The sequence below is a fragment of the Triticum urartu genome, chromosome 2A (genome assembly GCF_056163025.1).
Source record: "Triticum urartu cultivar PI428250 chromosome 2A, HENAU_Tu73, whole genome shotgun sequence".
NCBI classification, from domain to species: domain Eukaryota; kingdom Viridiplantae; phylum Streptophyta; class Magnoliopsida; order Poales; family Poaceae; genus Triticum; species Triticum urartu.
The window spans coordinates 43194932-43214203 of NC_141874.1; the positions used below are offsets into that span (position 1 = coordinate 43194932).

Consider the following 19272-nt stretch of genomic DNA (forward strand, 5'->3'; position numbering starts at 1 on the left):
TTTCATGTTTCTTAAGAGGATGATCAGGCAAAGCATTAAGTAACTTGAGAAGCCTCCCCCAAGCTTGTGGGAGACTCTCTTCTTTAATTTGCACAAAGTTGTATATTTCCCTCAAAGCAGCTTGTTTCTTATGAGCAGGGAAATATTTAGCAGAGAAGTAATAAATCATATCCTGGGGACTACGCACACAACCAGGATCAAGAGAATTAAACCATATCTTAGCATCACCCTTTAATGAGAACGGAAATATTTTGAGTATATAAAAGTAACGTGATCTCTCATCATTAGTAAACAGGGCAGCTATATCATTTAACTTAGTAAGATGTGCCACAATAGTTTCAGATTCATAGTCATAAAACGGATCAGATTCAACCAGAGTAATTATATCAGGATCAACAGAGAATTCATAATCCTTATCAGGAACACATATAGGTGAAGTAGCAAAAGCAGGGTCGGGTTTCATTTTATCTCTAAGTGATTCTTTGTTCCATTTAACTAATAACCTCTTAAGCTCATATCTATCTTTGCAAGCTAAAATAGCGGCAGAAGATCCCATATCAAAAAGATAACCCTCAGGATTAACAGGCATATTTTCATCATCACTATCATCATCGTATTCAGTTCAATAATTTCTTTTTCTCTAGCCTTAGCAATTTGTTCATCAAGAAATTCACTAAGGGGCACAGTAGTATCAGGCATAGAAGCATTTTCATCATAAGTATCATGCATAGCAGAAGTGGCATCATCAATAACATGCGACATATCAGAACGAATAGCAGAAGCAGGTGTAGGTGTCGCAAACTTACTCATAACAGAAGGTGAATCAAGTGCAGAGCTAGATGGCTGTTCCTTACCTCCCCTCGTAGTTGAGGGATAGATCTTGGTTTTTGGATATCTCAAGTTCTTCATAGTGTCCAGCAGATATAAATCCCAAGTGACTCAAAGAATAGAGCTATGCTCCCCGGCAACGGCGCCAGAAATTAGTCTTGATAACCCACAAGTATAGGGGATCGCAACAGCTTTCGAGGGTAGAGTATTCAACCCAAATTTACTGATTCGACACAAGGGGGGCCAAAGAATATTCTCAAGTATTAGCAGCTGAGTTGTCAATTCAACCACACCTGGAAACTTAGTATCTGCAGCAAAGTGTTTAGTAGCAAAGTAATATGATAGTGGTGGTAGCGGCAACAAAAGTAAAGACAGCAAAAATAATGTTTTTGGTATTTTGTAGTGATTGTAACAGTAGCAGCAGGAAAGTAAAAAAGCGAGAACCAGTATATGGAAAACTCGTAGGCACCGGACCAGTGATGGATAATTATGCCGGATGCGGTTCATCATGTAACAGTCATAACATAGGGTGACACAGAACTAGCTTCAATTCATCAATGTAATGTAGGCATGTATTCCGTATATAGTCATACGTGCTTATGGAAAAGAACTTGCATGACATCTTTTGTCCTACCCTCCCGTGGCAGCGGGGTCCTATTGGAAACTAAGAGATATTAAGGCCTCCTTTTAAAAGAGAACCGGAACAAAGCATTAGCACATAGTGAATACATGAACTCCTCAAACTATGGTCATCACCGGGAGTGGTCCCGATTATTGTCACTTCGGGGTTGCCGGATCATAACACATAATAGGTGACTATAGACTTGCAAGATAGGATCAAGAACTCACATATATTCATGAAAACATAATAGGTTCAGATCTGAAATCATGGCACTCGGGCCCTAGTGACAAGCATTAAGCATAGCAAAGTCATAACAACATCAATCTCAGAACATAGTGGATACTAGGGATCAAACCCTAACAAAACTAACTCGATTACATGATAAATCTCATCCAACCCATCATCGTCCAGCAAGCCTACGATGGAATTACTCACGCACGACGGTGAGCATCATGAAATTGGTGATGGAGAATGGTTGATGATGACGACGACGACGAATCCCCCTCTCCGGAGCCCCGAACGGACTCCAGATCAGCCCTCCCGAGAGGTTTTAGGGCTTGGCGGCGGCTCCGTATCGTAAAACGCGATGATTTCTTCTCTCCTAGTTTTTTCTCTCTGAAAGCAAATATATAGAGTTGGAGTTGGCGTCGGAGGGTTTCCAGGGGGCCCACGAGGTAGGGGGGCGCGCCCTAGGGGGGGGGCGCCCCCACCCTCGTGAGAAGGGTGTGGGCCCCCTGGTCTTCATCTTTGGCGAGGATTTTTTATTATTTTTTCTAAGATGTTCCATGGAGTTTCAGGTCATTCCGAGAATATTTGTTTTCTACACATAAAACAACACCATGGCAATTCTGCTGAAAACAGCGCCAGTCCGGGTTAGTTTCATTCAAATCATACAAGTTAGAGTCCAAAACAAGGGCAAAAGTGTTTGGAAAAGTAGATACGACAAAGACGTATCAGTTATCAGGCACAACTCCTTGACTCCCAATGGCCGTCGCCAAGCACCCTCGCACGACACCATGTCCGTGGCCCTTGACGTCACACAGCCTGATAATGAACTATGTCCCGACCACCACCGACATCCACCGTTCCTATGGCGGGAGAGACCTCACAACCCACGAAAACCACACGAATCGAGCCCAATCTCACCTACCCGGAATTGCAACTCTGACTCACCTCGGGTCCTGAACAGATCCACCCTAGTGCGAGCCCCCGGTCACCGCCATGCCATCGGCATAGACCGAGGAGATGAGATACCGCTACCACCACTCAGCGTCGCCTGCGAGGCACGATTGCCAAAGAACGACACCGCCCCCCACAGACCCGCACCGCCCACGGCCTCCACCGTCAGCCATGCCACACCAATGCGCACCACCACACTGGATCCCCACAAGCACCCACAGCCACCGGAGACGGCTAGCCCGCGCTACCACAACCCGTGTTGCTTGCGAAATGGCGTCGAGAGGAGCCACTTCACACGGATTTGGCAGCCCCTCGCCTTCGTCCCAAGCACACTCCGCCGCCAAGGAAACCGAGGCGCCGCCGAGCCGCCCTGGTCCAGCCCCATGCCTCCATGCAGGGCCGCCAGCCAGCACCAAACTCCACCGCGCCAGGGAGAGAGAGAGGACCCCACCGTTGCCAACACCTACTAGGCTTTGCCCGGCGACGGGAGGGGAGGAGGCCTAGTAGATGCGGCCCCTCGATTGCTTTCAAGAGCGAGACGAGGGAAAGGTGGCGTTTTTTCATCGGATGTTGGATCTTTCCCGATACGGAGCCCTTCAATACAGACATCCAAACAAGGCTCCATCATTTCTTCAGATTTGATCTTGAACTCAGTGAACCCGGACTATATTAACTCCTGGGCATCTTGTTTGTTTCTCACCCGAAAAAGAAAACCGGCCCTATGAAAATCCAAGGAAACAGTTTCCCCATGTGTACCCACGGCCAAAAGAAGCGCCGAATTTGACTGTGCAGCACAGGGCAAGACACGAAGCCCGGATCTACGCGGGGGAGGGGCGCCGACAGATCGAAATTAAACGCCGCATGCATCTATCCAGCCTCGACCCGACACACGTCAGAGGCGCCCAACAGTTTATTGACCCGGGAACATGGCCAGAGCTCTCCCGATAGAATCTCCCACGAGCCTCCATGCGTCGGCCTGGACCAATAATGCCGCTCGCCAGCACCGCCACCGCTCCAGCTCGTGTCCCCGTCACCCCGGCTCCCGAAAGAGCACGCACTCCAGCCGCATCTGTGCATGCACGCCCACATGCATGCACGGGCACGGCCCGTCGCAACGCGCCAGCAGAGCTTCCTCCGGGCTTCCATCCCCCAGCAGGTCCCAGTGCAGTGCAAGGCATGGCTACTTAAACTCCTAGATCTGCCTGTCATGTCCGGCCACTAGCGATACCACGAGCTTCATTGATCTCTGTAACATGGGGACGTCAGCTGGATCGTCTCTTCGGCTCTTCGTGTTGTTCGCGGTCGCGACGTGCCTGCTCTGGAGCACGGCCTCCGGCTTCTCGGCGTCCGGCGTCAACAGGGCCTTCGCCACCTTCTACGGCGGCAGCGACGCCTCGGGAACCATGGGTACGCGCGCAAGTGTAGTTAACTTCATTCAATCGTGATGAACACACAGAAAGAAGCTGATGATGCGATTGCGATGCGTGCAGGCGGGGCATGCGGGTACGGGAACCTGTACTCGACGGGGTACGGCACGAACACGGCGGCGCTGAGCACGGCGCTGTTCAACGACGGCGCCTCCTGCGGGCAGTGCTACCGGATCAGGTGCGACTACGCGGCGGACCCGCGGTTCTGCATCCGCGGCGCGTCGGTGACCATCACGGCCACCAACCTCTGCCCGCCCAACTACGCGCTGCCCAACGACGACGGCGGCTGGTGCAACCCGCCGCGGCAGCACTTCGACATGGCCGAGCCGGCATGGCTCAACATCGGCGTCTACCGCGGCGGCATCGTGCCGGTGCTCTACCAGCGCGTGCCCTGCGCCAAGAAGGGCGGCGTCAGGTTCACCGTCAACGGCCACGACTACTTCGAGCTCGTGCTCGTCAGCAACGTCGGCGGCGTGGGCTCCATCCGGTCCGTGTCCATCAAGGGGTCCAGGACCGGGTGGATGCCCATGTCCAGGAATTGGGGGGTCAACTGGCAGTCCAACGCGCTGCTCACCGGCCAGAGCCTCTCGTTCCAGGTCACCAGCACCGACGGCCAGACGCTCACCTTCCCCAACGCCGCTCCCGCCGGCTGGGGCTTCGGCCAGACCTTCGCCACCAACAAGCAGTTCTCTTAAGAGACGATCATAAGTACGAGTGGTTTATTAATTTATACTCCAGCCTTTTTTGTGGGGGATGTATGTCTTTGATCAGTGATCGGTGTGTCGATCGGTGTGAACGTTCGGTCATCGGTGTGTCGATCGCGGTGATATCTTCGCCTGACGAGGTATTGTGTCCATCCATGCATTTGCCTCTGCATCCGAGGCTTCATGATGACCAATATGCCAAGAGTTTCATAAAACTTGAAGCTATGGTTGATTTTTTTTTTTCTGAAAATTTGGGAGGTTTTAGGAATATTCTGGAAAAAAATGACGCATGTCGTCCTCCGATTGGCCAGAACTGAATTTCTAATGAAATATAAAGTCAAAAGGCAAATATCATGGCATTGGTGGATTTTGAGAAAGTGTTTGACACTATGGAACACGACGCTATCCTGCAAATTTTTAGAGTTTAAAGGTTTGATGAGAAATGGGGAGCTTGGATCAAGGAGATCTTATCCTCTCGAACACCTTCCATCCTTTTGAATGGTGTGCCCCATTAAGCAGTACAATGCAAACATGGGATTCAGTACCACTGTTAATTGACACTTCTATTTGTCTTGCCAGCAGATTTATTTCAATCTGTCCTCGATGACATGTATCTTTGTGGGGAGCTGTATTCTCCAACCCCATCTCATGATCCGGACTATCCAATTGCGCAGTATGCTGGTGATATGTTGTTGGTTATGCCGGATATTGATTCTCAACTTCCGGCCCAGAAATGAATGTTACAAGTTTTTTTTGTTGCTAAATCCACTTGTTTGAAAGTGAATTTTCGTTCTCCATGTTGCTTATCAATTTGATTGATGATGTAGCTTCTCATTTGGCCAATTTGATTGAGTGTTAATTGGGTAAGATGCCTTTCACTTACCTTCGTTTACCCAGGGTACACTATAGGCCCAAGTGTTGGGGAACGTAGCAATAATTCAAAATTTTCCTACGTGTCACCAAGATCAATCTAGGAGATACTAGCAACGAGAGAGAGGGAGTGCATCTTCATACCCTTGAAGATCGCTAAGTGGAAGCATTCAAGAGAACAAGGTTGATGGAGTCGTACTCGTCGTGATCCAAATCACCGATGATCCTAGTGCCGAACGGACGACACCTCCGCGTTCAACACACGTATGGAACGGAGACGTCTCCCGCGCCTTGATCCAGCAAGGAGGAGGGAGAGGTTGAGGAAGAGAGTCCAACAACATCACGACGGCGTGGTGGTGATGGAGTGGCAGTTCTCCGACAGGGCTTCGCCAAGCTCACGCGGAGAGGAGATGTATTGGAGGGGAGGGGCTGCGCCAGGTGCAAGGGTGTGGCCGCCCTCCCACCCCTCCACTATTTATAGGTGGGGAGAGAGGGGGCCGGCCCCCCTAGATCCCATATAGGGTTGGGGGCGGCGGCCAAGGGGGGAGGAGTGCCTTCCAAGTCAAGTGGAGGCCCTCCCCCTTAGGGTTTCCCCTCTCCCATGCGCATGGGCCTTGGGGGGGGGGCTGGTGCCCCTGGCCCATTAAGGCTACGGAGCCCCCCTACAGCCCATGCTGCTGTATTGGACGTGGTGGAACATTTTCCGGACCTCCGGACCCCTCCGGAATCCTCCGGAACCTTCCCGGTACAATACCGGAAAAAAACCGAACTTTTCCTGGAACCCAAACAACAACTTTCCATATATAAATATTTACCTCCGGACCATTCCGGAACTCCTCGTGACATCCGGGATCTTATCCGAGACTCCGAACAACATTCGGTAATCACATACAAGTCTTCCTAATAACCCTAGCGTCATCGAACCTTAAGTGGGTAGACCCTACGGGTTCGGGAACCATGCAGACATGACCGAGACAACTCTCCGGTCAATAACCAATAGCGGGATCTGGATACCCATGTTGGCTCCCACATGCTCCACGATGATCTCATCGGATGAACCATGATGTCAAGGATTCAATCAATCCCGTATACAATTCCCTTTGTCTATCGGTACGATACTTGCCCGTGATTCGATCGTCGGTATCCCGATACCTTGTTCAATCTCGTTACCGGCAAGTCTCTTTACTCATTCCGTAACACATCATCCCGTGATCAACTCCTTGGTCACATTGTGCACATTATGATGATGTCCTACCGAGTGGGCCTAGAGATACCTCTGCGTTACACGGAGTGACAAATCCCAGTCTCGATTCGTGCCAACCCAACAGACACTTTCGGAGATACCCGCAGTGCACCTTTATAGCCACCCAGTTACGTTGTGACGTTTGGTACACCCAAAGCATTCCTACGGTATCCGGGAATTGCACAATCTCATGGTCTAAGGAAATGATGCTTGACATTAGAAAAGCTTTACCATACGAACTACACGATCTTGTGCTAGGCTTAGGATTGGGTCTTGTCCATCACATCATTCTCCTAATGATGTGATCCCGTCATCAACGACATCCAATGTCCATGGTCAGGAAACCGTAACCATCTATTGATCAACGAGCTAGTCAACTAGAGGCTTACTAGGGACATGGTGTTGTCTATGTATCCACACATGTATCTGAGTTTCCTATCAATACAATTCTAGCATGGATAATAAACGATTATCAGGAACAAGGAAATATAATAATAACTAATTTATTATTGCCTCTAGGGCATATTTCCAACACCAAGATCCCGGACTTAATGTCGTTGGTTGATATAATGGAAAGGAGATTGGTAGCTAGCTCTTCTCTTCTCTCACAAGATGCCATATTGCAACTTTTGAGGTCTGCCATTTCATCTAGGCTAATATACTATCTTTGTAGTCTCTAGACCCCATGATATAATGAGAATTGACCAGCAATGTCTCTGGCGTGGCAATGCAGATAGCCCAAAGAAGTCATTGTCGGTATGCCATCTGGTATGTAGACCGACGGGGAATGGCGGTACGGGTATCATTAAGCACCAGATTCAGAACCAAGCTTTGCTTACAAAACACTTGAGCAAATTATATAACAAAGCTTATGTCCCATTGGCGTCTTTGATATGGAGTTCTTACTAAAATGGAGTCATTACTCATAGAATTTGTGGCTCTTTCTGCACTACTACAGATCCGAACAACACTGCCATTCATTGACCACGCGACAGTGATAACCTTTATAACTGACCGACCACTCGTCACTCGCCAGGGTAACAAAATTTGTCGGCTTCGGCTCGGTGATTATCACGGACTGGTCTAACTTTGACACGTCAGTGATAAGTTGTCCTGATGGTTCAGTCGGACCGATTGTAATCACTGCACAACCATTATATCAGACCCGTCTGTGTAGACGTCTCATGTCTGACCATATGGTCTTGAAGCCCGCTGGCCTTTGATTTATCCTCCCCTTCCTCCATCCGGTTATCTGTGTCGGCCGCCATAGTTCTGGTGGTGCCGGGGTTGCTCTGCCCCGCCATTTGCCATGTTGCCCGCCGCGTCTCCCACTCCTCGGTCTTGGGTCTCAGTGGTGGCTATAGCAGTGAGCTCCATTCCCTTATAGTAATGTTACAGTTTCAAATAAGCTATGCATGTCATGGATCATTTCGTTACAATTGTAGTAGAGCCTTATAGTTTTTTTCTTCCTTGCAATGTTATTGTGTTACAATTTTGTGATGTATGTAATTATATTTAATGCATGTTATATGTGAAAATTTAGTTGAATATGTTAGAAAACACACACGCACACACAAAACACACACACAAACACGCACGGGCACACACACACACAAACACACACACACACACGCGTGCGCAAGACACAAACATGCACATATATATCCTACTTATTTAAGAGCATTTTGAGAGTAGTTCCCATGTACCGAAAGATTTAAGAGCAATTTTTCCTTGCAACATATAGCTTGAAAAGAGTTACACTTGTCTATAGTTCCCATCTACTTCTCATATTAATGTTTGGCAACTGTTCAAAGCAAAAGTTGACGAATAACCTATACCCCTTAACTTATGCATCGAAGGTAGTCATACATTTTGTGCATGTTGATAAGGTCCATTCTGCTTTCTGAGACCATGATATGTCACTTTGTTTTCATTATTTTTCTACTTCATCTGAGTGACCTTTGGTATGTTTGAATCGTTCATTCAACATTACTTTTAGGAACGGGAATACATTTCTATAGCACTATACCAATATATATGTAGTAGATCCCCAGATGATCATGGACTCACTCCATTGATCAAGACTACCTACATACTTGTCTTTAGTTCTGGTCTTGACCCTGTTTAAGCTAGATAACAAGTATTCTTTCGAATCAGATACGCATTTTAGTTGAATTGCACAAAATAAGATCGCCACAAAATCTGATCCAACCTGCACATACTTTGTCTATGGATGAGGAGCAAGGTGAAGTAGATAGACGACGAGTCATTTTAGTTGAGCTACACAAAAGAAGATCGCAATAGGGTACCACAAATGATGGGAGGCCTACAATCACAATGACTGAGCCTACTGTACTCTCATCCATGATGCACCATTCGTAAGTTGTCAATGTGTTATCTTGCAATTCCTTATTACACATTACATCCTTATAAACAAATATGTGTATTACATGTTTAATATAAAGTCATTGCCTTTCCTCGAATCTAAGATGAGGGCCATATTTGGACTCTTGAGTGCTTATCGGAGAATGGATATCATTCCCAAGATATGACAGACTCGATACTATTCTCTTCGGTAGTGCTCAAAAGAGGATATCATTCCCAAGAGGTTCTAAATCTTTGTATCTTTAGTTTAAGTCAACGTTAGATGGCATATCTGTTATATATGCGAATAGAATTGTATTGGATTGGACGAGATGTACATTTATTTGTGTATGCGATGTCGTATGAAAATGCAATGTTTATATGTGCTTCTTGTGTATTACCTGTGTAATTTGTGTCATGTAGTGTGGAGTACTTGTTGTACCTAGGCAGTGGACAATCATTGATATACCTATTTCTCTAGTCCTCTTGATAGGTATCACTGACGGGCCAGCCGATCAGTGATGAAGACGTCATTACTGACCTCGAGGCACTCACGGGCCACTCATGCGTTAGTGATGATACTATTTGGCCGGTCACTGCTATTCATGTTTGTTGTAGTCTTGGTGGAGCGATATTTGAAGCTTAGCGATTAGTACAAGGCAAGCTCTTCAATCGGGAGAAGGGGTGCCCCCTCACAAAAAGGGGTCGCAGTGACCAGACCCGGGCGACTGTTTACCAAAAACACAGGTCGCCGCAAAGTCGTATACGGGCGACTCAGTTTGATTGTTGTTTGATGCCTAGCAGATTGAGCGATCTTCTTGGCCCCTTCGGCATCATTTGGCAAGGCTCGTTTCGTTTTCCCGGATGAAAAAGTTTCTGTCAAAGATTTTGGGGAAACTCCTGACCAGGCCACTCTATTGCACCTTCCAATTTCTATTGAGGCGATGGATGAATTGCAACCTCTGGAGGGTTGGTTAGTTAACATAACCCACCTGTGCCCGATGTCTGTTCTTGGCCAGGTTACTTTTGAATGTTGTTGCCATCTAGTTCAGTTAGATACCAATTATCCAAAATTGTAGATGAAAAAAGGTTTTTAGTAAGGGCCTCTAACAAGAATATGTTTCATCCATTTCTACTAGCAAAAACCGATGGAGATGATGGTAATGACATGGAAAAGAAACTATTTCTTGTATTGATAAGTAAAGAAACTGAAGTTTGTAACAACAAATTAGGGGATCCTAATTTCAAATACTAAATTCTTCCACTCACCAGCTGTGAGACATATCCATTGCAGTGCCAAAAAATGAAGCTTTTCCGAGAATTAACAGCAAGACAATAGTTCGCTTGTTGTATATAATAAATATCACACATGTGTTGTATATGTGTAGTCGGTGCTAGAATTTACACATGCATGCTCCGCAATCAATGTTCGTACATACACAAATCATACAGAACGAAAAATACGCTCTGTTAGGCAGCAGAGTCATGGAGAAAAGTGAAGTTCACAAAAGGCCTTCGTACATAGGCCATTGCACTACTAGGAAAAGGCCTACTAATGGCGCATTACCAGTGCGCCATTAGTAGCACGCCACTAGTATATCTTACTAATGGCGCACCACAGGTGCGCCATTAGTATCTGGTATACTAATGGCGCACCAACTAGTGCGCCATTAGTATGTAACAGCATGCGCCATTAGTGTGCCTCCCGGAGGGCCATACGTAAGCATGGCTTTGTCATACTAATGGCGCATTCTCTGTTGATGCGCCATTAGTATCCTTTAGCATACTAATGGCGCACCTGGTGGTGATGCGCCATTAGTATGAATATTTGGTTTTTTTTCCTTTTTTGATTTTTGCGCAGGTTACAAAATATATTATTAGACAGAATATAAAATATATTATTAGACAGAATATAGACAGCAACACACAGCAACATCAGATTCATCGAATACAATAGAAGATTAGTCTCCGAATACAATTCATCATATTAGTCTCTGAATTCAAAAGACCGAACAAAGATAAAACATTACAAGTCTCAAGACCGCAGGTATCGAGTTTGTCTTGACATTACAAGTCGATATCGATCATCTAAACTACCATCACATAGAAGAGAGCTGTGGTCATCACGATGAGCATCATCGCGATCAAACTGGTCTTCATCCGGTTCCTCCAACGCTCCCTCCTCTCTCCCGCTAGATAGCGGGCGTATCTAGATTCGGCCTCCGCCCTAGTGGTGTACCCTTTGTAACTATTACCGCTGAAACGGTGAACCTGTCTCCGACACTCCTCCCAGTCATCGTAGACTCCGGGAACCTTACCCTTGTACACAACATACGACGGCATCTCTATGCACAAGCCAAACAACAGACAATACATAAGCAATATGTAAGTATGCAACAAAAGGATCGGAAGAGAAAAGCAAGACATTAATAGCACGATTCATGGTCCTACTAATAAATAGCATCGATTACATCTAAGTTGAACGACTGTCCAAACCAAAGAGACATACGAATTCATTAAAGTATAATTACAACATGAGCCAATCAATATTTCAGAACTACACATCACTACTTTCGACTCGACTCATCGGATAGGAACGTGGATGAAGCCGCCGTCTGTCGTGATGGTCATGAAATCGCGGTCGTTGTCACCCTGCATTTGTAGCATTTCATCTATCTCACTGTTGGACGGTTGATATCTGAGGAAGAACTGCCCCGAGGTATGAAGGACATCTTGATGGATGATGTCCGCAAACTCCGACTGGATGCGAAAGAATTCTTGTCTGAGGTCCGCGTCCTGGACTGCCGACAAGCTCGCGGCCCAATCTTTGAGATTATCTGGTAGCAGAAGTTGATGATGGTCCCTTACGATCGCCCGCATGTGATGGAGGGCGTAGTAGGCATCCTTCTGACCGCCAGGCGACTGCTTGACGCAGCAGAACTTCGTATTGTGTGAGAACATGTGCTTGCCGTACTTACGAACTGCCCTGGTGAAGGTGCCTCCAGATTTGGCGTAGGCGGGGAGAACATCATGAAGAACTTTCTTGACATTTGTGTAGTCTATCTTGGAGTTACGGTTCGGGTCTAAATACGTGGCCATGGAATATTTCGGGCTTAAGAGGATGAGTGTGCAATGTGTGTCACTGCACAGAACATGGAATGTTAGAAAAAAAAGAACGATCGAAATCTAAGAAATCATATGTTACGGGGCGGTTAAGGGATGACTTACTCGGGAAAGTAAGCCACAAGGAAGTTATCCTTATCTAGGTTTGCCAGAATGACGCCTTCGAGGTGTGAACTCGCAACTTGGCGGTCCCCAGCGCTGCTCAAGTGCTTGGCACGCATGTAGAAGGGGTCGACTATCACAATGTCCGGGGTCTTGTCTCTAATGATCCGCATCTCCATACTCAGCGAAAACAGCCGAACGAAGATGTAGTGCAGCGGATGAAGGTTAAACATAGCAAAGATGTCATCAAACCGTAGGACGATCGTACCCCCGATGTCGCCATCCACAAAGCCCTTGCCCTCTGGCACCTTGGCCACGAAAACCGGGTATGCCACATCCTTCTCTCTGAGACGCCGCTTCTCCAAAGGAAGAACACTGTCGTGCAGACTCCGCATAGCACCGGTTGCAGCATTCAGCATATTTGGCGGTAGCATCGCCCTACCCGCCACATGCACCCTCCTCGAGATATCCTTAGGTGAAGGTGGCCCGTCCTGAGCATGGATCAAATTCGGTGCCGGCTGGCTCGCACCGGCGCCCTTGTTAGTCTTTCGTTTCCGTCCCTTCTTCTTGATTTCCTGTAATGGGACCGAGTTCTGCTCGCAGACCGCCTTCTTGAGCGTGTTGGGGCTGATAATATTTCACACCTCAGCTATCTGAGGCTCGGTGAAGGCGGGAGCTGGAGGCATGTCCTGAGAACTGAACGCCAGACGACGCCTGTTGCAATTGGATTTCTCGGCCGTACCAGCTAGATCGCGGTCGTCTTGGTTGGGTTCTTGAGAAAGAGGCCCGCAGAACTCGTCAGCGTACCCATGTTTGGCAAAGTACTTATCAACTTTGGTAAATGTACCGTCGTCGTTGTCGTCGCCGTCCGGATCCTGTGCCATAGGGCTGTCCGGATCCTGTGCCATAGGGATGTCCAGCAGGTCCGGTAGCGTTGCGGCGTTCTTGCCATGGCTTGGCGCCGGCACGACTGGCGGTCTTGTCTGTGGGGTGGTGTCCCCCGCCCCCAAACGAATCTGGCTCTTCGGCCAAAGCAGGGGCCAGTTTACGCAGGTGCTGAGGGTCATCTCATCTTCTTCGTCGGCCCCAGCGGGTCGAATCGGAGGTAACAGCTCGTCGCAGCCTGGCAGCACTCGAACCACTTCAACCCTATACATTGTGGGTGGCATCGGATTACCGTGGAACATGGGGTTGCCCGGTTGAACGATTCTTCCCTTGGCAACATCGACCAACTCGGCGCCCACGAAGTGCAGAAGAGTGCAAGGAACGTCGGCGGTGCCCTGCGAAAACATGTACAGGGCGTTAGGGATGCCCAGTCAAAGGCAAGGAGATGAAGTCATCGGCCGAGAGGCTTGGTTACCGTGATGCCGTCGAGCTCGGCTAATGTCGAGGCACCGTCAACGGCGGGCGTGCAACTGACGGAGGGGGCGCTTGCTGGCGAGGTGCCGGCCGGCGTACACCCAGGTGCATTAAGCTCCAATGCCCGTGCCGGCGCCGGAGATACGAATACCGCCTCCGTCGGAGACACCAATGGCGCCACCGCCGGAGACACCAATGGCGCCGCCTGTGCGCTGTGCGAGTTGCTGGCCGTGAAGCTGGGAACCGGGGGAGGCCCCTGTTGGCTGCCCGCAATCCACGTCGTCAGCCCATGAATCAACGTAGGCACCATGGCATTGAGCGTCGTTCCAAGTTGTTGTTGCACTTGCTCTTGGACAAGCTCCGGAATCCGCGCCACTTGTGCCTTGAGTTCTTCAACCTCGCGCGTCTGGCTTTCCGAGCTGGTCTTTTTCTCCTTCCGCACACCAGCGGTATAGTATGACCCCCATTTTGTGGACAAGCCTTTGCCGGCCACACGACCAGCTGATGTCGGCTTAGTGAGCTTATCCTTGTTTTTCATTACGTTCAACGCCCTATTTAAAGGGGTGTCGAAAGGGGAGCTCTTAGACGACCCCACGCTACTGCTTTCAGTGTCCTGCGAAAGGAACGTGAACCATTTAGAAATATTGGGGATTAATTAGAGTGCAACCATATGGAGCTAATTACGCGGGGGTGTATTCCTTACCAGAAGAAGCTCAAGCGCCCTGGTCTTCGGATCCGTGGTAAGCTCCTTTGTTATCGGGTCCTCCTTGTACCGGGCCCTGACATAGTTCCTGGTCTGCTTGTCACCGCTGTATTTCTCGAAGCGGGGCGGTAGGCCTTGCTCGGCACGCTCCGCGTCCTCCTTGTCCCATATAGGCTCCGCCACTCTGTAACCGCCGGGACCGAGTTTGTGTTCCCCTAAGTTCAACTCCCGCATTTCTTTCCCCCACTGACTTGATTCGGAGGTTGCACTGCTCTCGCACTTGATCTTGAACTCCTTGTACTCATCTTCGCTCATCAAAGGATATTTCGCCTTGATCTTCTCATAACTATCACCTTTATCAATCATTCTCTTCACTGCGCTTTTCCAAGTAGACAGGGCCGTGCTCACCTTCGTGAGGGTGACACTGTTCACTTTATTCCCTGAGAGGCGTGTGTTTTCAAATTCGGCGGGGAACTTGTATCGTTCGTGCAGCTTCGTGAAGAGGAGGTTGCGCAAATTCTCTCGGTCCTTATGCCCAAGGTTCTCGGTGTTGATCGAGACGGTGCTCCGGAGAATGCACCCGAGCTGAAGCGAGTACCCCTTGACTATATTTTTGGGCTCCATTGGATTCCCGTCGGAGTCCACTTGAGTGAATTCCTCCTTGAGGGTGCGGAGCGCATTCGGGCGCCGGTCCTTCCTTTGCTTCTTCGGTTGGCTGCCATCTGTGTGTGCGCCACCATCATCAGTGGTGGCATCCTCGGCGGCACCATCAGTGATGTCATCCCCGACGCCACTAGGGGTTGTGTAATCAAGATCGGTGTCTTCCGCGGTGTCCTCATAGCGGTGAGGTTGTTCCTCCATCTCCTGGGACAGCTCCCAGAATTGCTTGCCGCCCGAACCACCGGCCTCATCGTTGTGGGCCATGTTTCGCTCTAAATAGGAAAAAAAGTTTGGTCAAAAAGTTGGTTATTGTCAAGGAACAAGATCATGGTCTCATCATTTAGGGTTTGTCGACACCGAGGCACCCTAAAAGCCTAAGCTTTCATCATTTAGGGTTTGTCGACGCCGAGGCACCCTAAAAGCCTAAGCGTACATCATTTAGGTTCTCATCGACACCGAGGCATCCGGGGCAGCCAAGTTAAGTTTTCATCATTTAGGGTTTATCGATGCCGAGGCACCCTAGGCTGGGCCTAATCACTAGGCACTAATCACTTGGCTCTATTGCCACCTATGTTGGGTTTATCATCTAGGGTTTATCGATGCTAAGGAGAATTCTAAGTTGGGCCTAATCACTTGGCTCTATTGCCACCTATGGTTTAATGCAGGAAGAATAAAGGGGCAGTTGATCCTACTTAATTAAGTACTAAGATACCCCGGCCCATGCATTATCGCAAGTACCCCATATGTCCTATTTTTTAGCAAAGTCATGCTAAAATTCACGGAAAATTTCAGCATGACCTTTGCTAAAAATAGGACATGTGGAGTACCCGAATTTGCCAGAACGGAAGTTAATCGACATTCCGGCAAACTCAAGGGCCTCTCGGGGTACCTGCAAATTCATCACGACACGATGGTCGGAGACAAAACCCAGCAAACTAGCACCACAATGTGCCTCTACTTTCATATGGATGAAAAGGCCACAAACCATATGGTCCTCTGCTTTCATATGGACAAAAATCAGCTCAACTTATGTGAGCTTCCATTCCAGATCTAATAGCACCAAGTTGTTCACTTGTAGCTCAACTTATGTGAGCTGCCTTCAAGAAAAGAAATTTGTAGTGGCACATCTGCTCTCTGAATACATTGGCAAGAAACAAAACAACACCTAGTACCATCCATCTGCTATGGCCGTATCATGCAGTTTAACTAAGCACTAACAGGTAATTATATAACAGAAAACTTGGCGCGTACGTGTCACTTAGCTTGGGCAAGCAACATACCTCGTCCTCTTGGTTAGTCCAAACAAGCTGTATGCTGAGCCTCAACGCACCACCTGCACATTTTACAGCACCCATGAAATGAAAAACCAAACATAATTGTCAACCAACAAAACCAAAACACAAACAGGACTTTAAATTTTCACGATCAGGAAGAAAAATAGGGTTTTCAACTACTATATTCAGTTTCATGGCATCAGTTGAACAGTTGAAAAAGAACAAGCTTCATTTAAATATCTTGCTGCTAACAAACATAACTAATGTCAGTACTCAAAAAATAGAGTGACCACACAGGGAACAAACAAACTATTCACTTTTTATTTCTTCAGAATTGGACCAGACAGAGAACAACTCCTTGGAAGCAAACTTATATGAAAAGGTTCAGCAACTTGAAACGTAACTCTTATATGAAAATCTTCTGTATGATCAAGTAAGCAGAGCACATGTATATACCTGTATCACTGTCTTGGAGCCAACAAATGCCTCAATTTTTCTCCAACCGTGATCGAACCTGATCGCCTATGCTTCTTCTTTCACTCTCTTGCATAAAGTTATTGTTACTACCTGGGAGGGATTATATGCTTGTTTACCACTACTAATACCATTTTTTAATATAATCTTCATTCTCCTGCTATTTCTTTTCTTACAAGTGTTGATGCCATAGTGTCTCAGGTTCTTCCTAGTTAAAACATGTGATTTTGAGAAGGAATTTGCCCAATTTTCGCAGGGAGACAAAACTTAGCTAAAAATTTGATATAACAAGTAGTCCATGAAATTATATTTCCTCTAGGCAAAGTAGAAGATATTATTTTGTTTTTCCTCTAAGGTAAAGGAAATAGCCATCACTTTGAAGTGTCTAATAGATGAAATAATGCATGAGTTAGAAAGATATGTGCAAGTGTCTGAAGGCATCCTGTGAAGCAGAGCTTCCAAATTGATCTTCTTGAAACATTGTTACTAAGTAAGGCTTAATTTCATATTTCTGCAAACTAAGGTAAACCAATTATTACATGCATAAATTTCTTATTTGGAGAAGCCAAGTATCAAAGGTTTCGAACCATGAGAATTTATTGCATTTTTCGGTGACAACACGGCTAGGAAAAAAAGACTCTGATACAGAGACTAATGACGCGATGCCCCCCTCCCTTAGAGGCATTATCACAAACACCTATCAAGCACAATCCTTTCACATGTAAACTTGAGCATGCTCTGGAAAAATCACGCAGCAAGCAAAAAATTGAACAGAGGATGCAAGAGGAAGGAGGGAGGGGGGATGAGGGAAGAGGGAGGAAGGACGAAGGAGTGGTGGCTACCTGCCTACGGACTGGTCGCCGGCGTAGCTCCGGGCGGCAGCATTACTGGGCAGGAGCGCCTGCTCCAGGGAGGGGGCGCCGCTGGTGGGAGCGGCTGCTTGATGGGGGGAGGCGCTGCTGGGGTCCTGTACCGGAGGCGGGGCAGCGGAGGGTTCGGCCGGCAGCGGTGGCGGCGGCTAGGAACCCTAGCTGTCGCGCTCGGGAGGGAGGTTGACGCAGGCGGGGCCGCGGGGGGGAGGGGGACGGCGAGGGCGCGGGCGCGGGCAGAGGGGGGACGGTGAGGGAGGTGGTCGGGTGCGGCGGGGGAAGTGAGCACGGCCGGGGATGGCGAGCACGGGGGAAGTGGTGGGCGGTGGTGGTTAGGCGCGGGTGAGACGAGGCAGGGAAGGGATTAGAGAGAAATGGAGATTGGGGATTTTAGTGTGGGGGGAGGCTTAGCAATGGCGCACCACCCAGGGGTGCGCCATAAATACATCCATAGCAATGGCGCACCACCGAGGGGTGCGCCATAAGTAATTTAATCTAGCCCGACTCGTTAGGTTATATACAACCTAACCCTATCTACAATAGACCCCGCCCACTAGCCCGACTGGTTAATACGCAACACAGACACCAGGAGGTCCTGGGTTCGACTCCCAGGCTCCCCAATATTTTTTTATGCATTTTAAATCCTGTTTGATATTTATTTGTGTTTAAATATGTTCAAACTTGTTTAAATCATAATAGTAATATTTTTTTATAAAAACAGTAATAACCCCCCCAGGGGTGCGGGGGGCCGGGTGCTCGTCGGCTGCGGTGGAGCGGGGGAGGGTTGCGGTGGGTCGTCGGCGGCGGTGGAGCTAGCTAGCGGGGGAGGGTGCGGGTGGGATCGAGATCGAGGGGGAATCGAGATCGAGATGGAGGGGGATCGAGATCAAGTGTCCTCATGAATTCAAAAAGTGCCCATGAAATTTAAAAATATTCATGATATCAAAAAGTGCCCATGAAATACAATCGAGAAATGAAGACTACGATTTAAATACAATCGATCTTAGCTAGCTATCTGTTCACAATCTTCTTGCCCTTCTTTTTCGCAAATGGAGTTCTTCTGTGGAACGGACGTCCTTTAGGTAGGGTGGTCCTACTTCTTCTTGTGGTGTGTGCTGCTACTTCATCGTCGTCGTCATGTTCGATCTTCGGGTCGCCATACTTGTCGAAGTCTTGCTCATTGGTTACTCCATCCATTCCGATGATCTTCCTTTTGCCTCTCCTCACGACAACACGACTGGGCTTTGACGGGTCGGTAATGAAGAAGCATTGGTCCACTTGGGAAGCCAGTACCCATGGCTCATTTTTTGCGGTGACGTTTGCGCCCGCGGTCTTGGATTTGGCTTCGGGTATAACCATGGTGGTGAAATACCGGTCTTCTTTTAGGACGCTCTTGGCCCATCTGACACGGAACATCGGGACCTTCTCTCCAGCGTAGCTCAGCTCCCAGATCTCCTCGATCCTTCCGTAG

General features: G+C 48.1%; 1 protein-coding gene across 1 annotated transcript; it reads left to right on the top strand.

Annotated features, from left to right (window-relative positions):
* The first annotated feature begins 3806 nt into the window (after positions 1-3806).
* Positions 3807-5114, top strand: LOC125535355 (expansin-A1). Its single transcript, XM_048698409.2, has 2 exons — positions 3807-4036; positions 4120-5114. The coding sequence occupies exons 1-2, from the start codon at positions 3883-3885 to the stop codon at positions 4749-4751; spliced, it is 786 nt and encodes a 261-aa protein (XP_048554366.1). The 5' UTR covers positions 3807-3882; the 3' UTR covers positions 4752-5114.
* Positions 5115-19272: the final 14158 nt, after the last annotated feature.